This window comes from Gavialis gangeticus, unplaced genomic scaffold, assembly GCF_001723915.1.
Source record: "Gavialis gangeticus isolate Ggan-Ray unplaced genomic scaffold, GavGan_comp1, whole genome shotgun sequence".
Taxonomy (NCBI): Eukaryota; Metazoa; Chordata; order Crocodylia; family Gavialidae; genus Gavialis; species Gavialis gangeticus.
The window spans coordinates 7,488,456-7,495,252 of NW_017729019.1; the positions used below are offsets into that span (position 1 = coordinate 7,488,456).

The 6,797-nt window shown below is 42.2% G+C and overlaps 1 protein-coding gene across 4 annotated transcripts in view; it reads right to left on the reverse strand.

Annotated features, from left to right (window-relative positions):
- Positions 1 to 45: 45 nt before the first annotated feature.
- The window catches only part of RBBP5 (RB binding protein 5, histone lysine methyltransferase complex subunit), an 18,920-nt gene continuing 12,168 nt past the window's right edge, over positions 46 to 6,797 (reverse strand). Inside the window, exons 11-13 of one of the 4 annotated variants that reach the window (XM_019513970.1) lie at positions 5,791 to 6,020; positions 4,774 to 4,851; positions 46 to 632 (exon numbers count right to left, since the gene is read on the reverse strand). In XM_019513970.1, coding sequence (XP_019369515.1) covers positions 607 to 632; positions 4,774 to 4,851; positions 5,791 to 6,020 — 334 coding nt within the window. In that variant the 3' untranslated portion in view covers positions 46 to 606. Of the gene's footprint in view, positions 636 to 4,656; positions 4,852 to 5,790; positions 6,021 to 6,797 lie in introns of all 4 variants that reach the window. The other 3 variants (XM_019513969.1, XM_019513968.1, XM_019513967.1) reach the window with 3 other exon arrangements.

Consider the following 6,797-nt stretch of genomic DNA (forward strand, 5'->3'; position numbering starts at 1 on the left):
TGTGTACACCGCGGGTGTGGGGGGGGGAGGGGGGGGGGGGGGGGGTGTGTATGAAAACCTCATCAGTTTTCCTTAGAGTTCACAGTATGGTAGCATAAGCAGCACAGAGGATAAAGACTAAAAATACAAACAGCTTACTCCTTAAATGACAGTTTATCAAAATGAAATGGAAGTCTGCATGGGGCACACTGGCACAGGATACAGGGTTCTGGGAATAAAGTGTTCAGTGTTCTTCAGTTCCCAAAGTAAAACACTGGAAAGAAACCGAAAGCAGGTGTGCAGCCTAGAAAAGCAGTGTGGTAGTTACCAATTTGCTTGGGGAAACTTTATGCAAGTCAACAAGGAGGCATTCCACTTAACTTCCTTGTGAATCTTTTGTCCTGAGAGTCAATAGCATACACTGTTTTGGGGAGAGGGGGCTGAAGAGAAGGAATGAAGGCGGTTTCCTCTTCCATAATTCACTTCTTATAAAAGTCACTCCCTGCATCCATGAACAATCAGCTTCCTGTATTAAAGTCAGTCCGTTATCTGACTGAGTACTTTGTCCATATTCCACTTAATGGTGCCAGCAATGGAAAGAACAGAGGAAGGGAAAGCAGAATGTCTTCATAACAGCTCTGAGATTGCGCCACCTGCTAAAGAGATCAGAGACAGGTGAAAAATATTTCATCATCAAGACTCAGAAGCAGGCGTTTCCAGAAAGTAGGGGCAACCAAATTAGGTAACATTGCCAAAAAGATAGGCTAGAACAGAAAAACTGCTAGGTAAGGTGATGCTTTTCAAAAAGGTGACAGATGCCGCTTTGGTGATATCACTATCTGGCATTTTGGAGTTGTGCTCAAAAGTCTGTAAATGGATATGAAGCAGAGCCCCATGGAAATCTATGTTTTCACTGTGCTTGCATTTGAACACACTTACCTGGTTTAAGTTTTGCATACTAATAAATTACACAACCTCACAACAACACACAACAAAAACCAACAAGTTCCACTTGAATGAAAACTGGTGTGGATTTTTCTATGGTTTCAACCTAGAACTATACAATAGTCCAGGCAATTCAATTTATTTATGCTGAGACTCGTTGCACTAGGGACACTTGAAGAAAAACGCATTTATTTCCAGACCAGGTAGCACAGGGGCAGAGATTTATCTATCCAAGGACCCACGTATCTGGCTTGTGCAGAGACAAATTACATTATGACAAGGCAGCAAACAGGTTCCAGAACAGCGTAGGTTGCATTGCTGTTTTACTGTCTGACTGGCTACTTCACAAAGCAGCACTGCAAGGATCTAACATCCCTAAGAAAAGGCAAAGACCGGAAGGCCAGTCTTTGCTAGGTGCATGCAATGTGTCTGCTCAAGCAGACAAGATTTAACACACGAAGGTCAACTGAGTCCGTAGGAGACCATGCCCCGCTTCCCCAGTATAAACTGACAACCTCAAGCCTGCTTGCTTAAGACAACGCATAAATGCAGGGGAAGCAAGAGAATGGAGGGTAGCCATGTCTGAGCACTGTTCACTACAAGGTGATATGGTTTCTACAAGTCTGCAGAGTGCACTCTTCTCCCTAATCTGACTGATTCACCGCTCCCTTTTCCTATCAGCCACCATTCCTTGGATCTATTGGATCTTAGGATCCAATACCATGGAGCTAAGAGCAGTTCTTTTGAGTCAACAGGACTGCACGAGGCTGTGCACTAGTAGATCCGGACAGAAGCCAAGTCCCATGCAAAAATACTAATGAACTGTTAACAACCATCAGGTTCCAGAACACTCATGTCGTGCATTAATCTTACCAAAAACATAAACCCTACTAGTACCAAAAAAATATAAACACTTAGAAAGGCTCTGTCCCACAACAGGCCCTCAGATTACTAAAGCTGGCAGGTAAACTTTAAGAATTCTGTTTTTATTTAAAAATCGGTTATTTCACTAAAAATTAGGAATCTACATTTTCTGACTGTATCTAAAAATAAGCCGCCTCTGCTCCCCACTACATGCCACACAGGTATGCATATCCCAGCAGCAGCAACAGGCTAAACACCCACAGACTTATGTATGTCAGACTGCACCACAGTAGCCTCACCTAGCTTTAAAAGTCTGTGAATCTACAACGAGGTGCAAAAACCAACAAAGTAGGAGCCCATTTAAAATGCTGCTGCTCTCAAATCACTGAAGGGGGCGCCTCTTTTAAAAGGTGCTGGAGAAAAGCCAGAAGTAATGCTGATTGCAAGCTGCAAGAAGCGTATAAACTGTGATTTGTCTGCAAAAAAAGACTCAGACAAGTCAGCAAAAAATGCTTATAAGAAAACGACGTTTCTAGGATTGTGCGAAAATAACACCTGCAAAAAAATGCAAGCAAAAAACAAACAAACCTGCTACTAGTGCAATTTGGCTCTAGGTAGCCTGATTTCACGCCGTGGTATAACCAAAGGGTAAGCTTGCAGAATGTTTTTTAAAAGCAATGAATCACCTCAGTTTGTTTTGCAAACAGTAGTGAAGTTTCCAGTGGGCAATCATTTTCTATTATGACCATGTGAATTGAGGCATATTCATTAGCAGTGTGATAAAAGAAAGTGATCAACAGGATGCAGAAAGCACTAACTGCTGTATTAATCTGGTTTTGAAACTGAATCCCATCCCTCCAGAATGACATGTGGGTGTAATTGGGATGTACAATGGAAGCCTGCTGGAGTAAAGAATCTCTGGACACCAGGTATTACTTACCACCACATTTTTGCTTTAAGAGAAGGAATGCCTGGTTCTTAATTACCTGAACAATCAAAAGAGAGTTTTGGAGAAACTATCCTTGCTTTAGTAAGTTTTAACATTTGAAGCCATTCAACACCACCCACACTGCATAGCACCAAGCTTGTTTTTGGCTTGTTTAACTTCAGGCAGGAACGTGCAACATATCAAACGGCTAAGAGGCAGTAATAAAAATGGTCTAGATTTTTGCCCTGCAAGGATGACAATTTTTCTTTTATCACATCCCCTTGATAAGCAGAGGATAAGCACTTATCAACACTAATACAAGCAACATAACAGGAGCAGAGCAGGAAGGACAATGAGCAAGGTAGGTAACATAGGACCAGCAGTTGGGGAAGGAAGGGGCGGGGAAAATTAAATCTGGACAGTATAAAATTCACATCAGCAGCTGCTGAGTTCAAGGAAATGCAAAATTTTTGTACACGAATAACACCGTGTCCGAGGGTCTGGGCATCATGCCTTTTACAAACCGTTAGAAAATGAGGATCACATGATTGAACAACTCATGCTTTCCTACAGCACACCTGACTCAGCCTTTCCAAACAGGCAAGCAAAGGAAGAGCAGTTTTCCAATGAGATGACAGGTGTGTGAAACATGGGCCTTTCTTTAGGTCAACTGATTTCATCTGAAAAGGACATTGCCATGTAGCTTAGACCCCAAACACAGGCTTGTATCCATGCACAGCAGTCAAAGTGACCAGAAAGAGACAAGAGTCAGCAAATCCCACCCTCATTTACTGCAGCTCCACTCCACTAAATTTAATGAAGGTGTTGCACAGTTGGAAGACAAAAATCTAGCCCTTGTATTTTCTCAGTATCCGTTTATTAATCAAATTACTGAATGGAGCTCCCATTCCCCTGCCAGATCATGGTGGTGCACGCCTCCCCATGGGAAGATTGGTTCTTTAAATGAAATGAAGCTTTCATCTAGTGGAAAGTTACAGGTACATAATTCAGCAGAAACCATTCAAATAGGCATAATGCTCCAATCCAGTCAAGAAAAGATGAGCTTTACTTAGCTGCTCATTTAGAAGCAGCCCAGAAAAGGGAAAGTAAAAATTTTCATAAGGAAAGTTACACATCTTAATCCTTCAACAACAGCTACTTTTTTTTTTTTTTTTGGAAATCCACTGAATACTTCTAAAATTCCTCCATGCAGAATCTGTATGGGTGTGGTAAATGGGAAGTCTTATAAGGTGAGCAATGTTACATAAGATGGAGTTATTTAAAGAACCCCCCCCCCCAAAAATAACCCCCAAGACATACAATACAACAGAAAAATCAGTGGAATCTATAAAATGCAGGCGTTTCTGCACTGGTTACAGAAATTCAGCAATGCAAAGCAGCCACTGCTAACAGCTACGTTGTAGGGCAGCTTTTCCCTTCTCAACGATTTGCTTGCACAAATTTTAGATTCTTTGGCACATTAACTGCTACCAATGATGGCACAGAGCTACAGTGCAAGCTTCAAAATCCTCCACTATTTCCATTCTTTCCTGTCAGCCTTTCCAAGAGACAGCCTCTGTGACCAGCAAACAATGTTATTATGAACTCCAGAGCTGACACAAGCTATTGAAAAGAAATCACAGCACCACCACCATTTTTGCTTTTTTTGGAATACTGTATAATTGACATTAAGAAAAAAGACCTGTGTTCTTCATTTGCAACAAGCTGCATGCATTCATTTTGTGTTTCCTTTTCATTTTGTGCTGAATATAAAATCAGTTACATTTGAAGAAAAGTAGAATTTTGCCTCTCCTTGACAGCAGCTAAACACTTAGTGAGCAAATGCCATTTGGGAAGATAAAGTGCTAAGACTATCATATCAGGGTCTGAACAAAGCAAGGCCACCAAGCAAGCCAACAACGCTCACCCTGGGTCCTTACCTGTCAAAGGCTGTCCCAGCTCCGCCTGCACTTTACCCTTCGCTGCTCCTTCCAGAGGTAAAGCACCTCTGTCCCCTTTGTAGAGTTTCGGTTTAAATGGAGAATCTTTCTCTTTACCTTTTGATCCTTTAGGCCTGCCTGCTTGCTTCTTCTTGGATTTACCATCTCCCTTCACACCAAGCAGCGGGTGGACTTCTATAGAAAGAGACAGAGAGGTGTTTGGAATATTCATGTCAGGATAACTGCCGCCACTGGAATGGTAAACTGAAAAGTCACTTCTCTCTCAGCCTTCACTGCTCCTCCTCATTTTCAGTATCGCAGGAAAGGATATATATGTAAAAAGGAAACATTTTTAAACCCTATAAAAGTGACTGATTAATGTAATTTTCTAGAAGCGAGACAATATCCACCCCCATCATTCTGTCTGTCTGGACCCTATGGGGTGAAGATCAATGAAGACCAGCATTATGGCAATGACTGCTGCAGACTCAGTGGCACAGTCTCTAACACGGATAAGTATTAATGCAGCTGGAAGGAAGGATTCTCACGTGCTGCAGTCAGTGTTTGCCCACAAAGAAATAACTGTGCTGTAGTAAAATGTGATCCTTTGAGGCAAAAAATGTAGCAGCACAAAACCAAAAAGAATTTATTTCACTATTCCTGGTTCCAGTCACAAAACTCCAATCTAATCTGACTTGATCTTTTTTTGATCTGTTGCCATATAATATGGCATTTCCACTGATGTAAGCCAAGGCTCTAATGTTATTTTGGCATTTTGGTGGGACGGAGCAGCATAAGCAGAGGTGAGCTTTTTAATGACAAAGCTGTTCCAATTTTGCCTACCTAGCTGTTGTAGGTTAAGTGTTGGATGAAGTACAAAGAGCACAAAAATCATTTGTTTTAGAATGACTCTGCTTCTTTCTCAAAAAAAAAAAAAATGTTACAACAAACTTGATATGGATGTGCAGTGACAATACTTACTATAAAGAAAATAATACTTCTTGACTATTAACCAAGAGGATTGGAGAGTGACTATTTAACTCCTGGTCCTCAGACTGGTGGGAGCTGGAAAGACTGCAAAAGTGAAACCCACAGAGCAGAATGGGCCTTAAAATGACAGCTGATCCCACTCACCATCATTGGGTACTCCTTGAAGTTCGATGTTGGTCGTTTTAGGTTTCTTCTTTGGTGGCTGTGGTCCATCCGATGAAGATTGTCTCTTTTTCTCTGAGCCTATTCCCTCATCTGTTAGAGACGTCTGAACAGCATCAGGTGGGGGCCCATAGGGGTTTTCCTCTGGGTCTTCCACTTCAGGAGCAATGGGTAAGTACAGCAGAGCCTTGGAGTCCTCCAGTTCTTCATCGCTGTAACAGAGAAAAGATTGTTCGAAACCATGCACCTTTAATACCGCTCTTCTCCACATCCATAAAGGAAGAGCTGTCTCTGTAGAAAGCAGCCACAGACCTGCATTTCAGAATACAGAGTACTCTGCAGTCTGAGAGGGCAGGAAAACAAAAATACACACTGCTTGTATGAAAAAATATTTGAAAAGTGGAAATACAGGCAGACAAGGTATACAATCCCTGAGAGACAGAACTTGCACACAGCTGTGCTGAACGATTGTGCCAGCTTCCCTCATACAGGAATGATGCTGACTGTACAGGGGACTGCATCTCTCCGATGCCCACTCCGGTACCAGAAAGAACTGTACCAAGACAAAGCTTACCTACAAGTAGTGTAGCCACTTTTTAATGGATAAACAAAGTAACTCTGGCAACATAAAAGGGGGTAGAGACTGCTCTGTAAAAACAGTGCATGCACCCACACTTCCCCTGCAGCAAATAAAATCTAAACCACAGCACTTTAGCCCTGATTTCCTGAGGGATAAGCTACTACAGCATGGATTTCACTTGCCACAGGGTAAGAACAGCAGTTGATGAGCAGCAAATCCCTTTTACCTGCATTGTCCATTTGTCCAATGCACGTGTGTCACTAATCTCTGCCTCACAGCAACATTTGTCAGAGCACAGGCAGCACTGCTCTAAGGCAGCTATGCCACTCCCAGAGTGGTGCCACCCTGGGGCAGAATGGACATCCCCTGAAACTAGAAGATATAAAAAGGAAGAAATGGAAACAAGCCG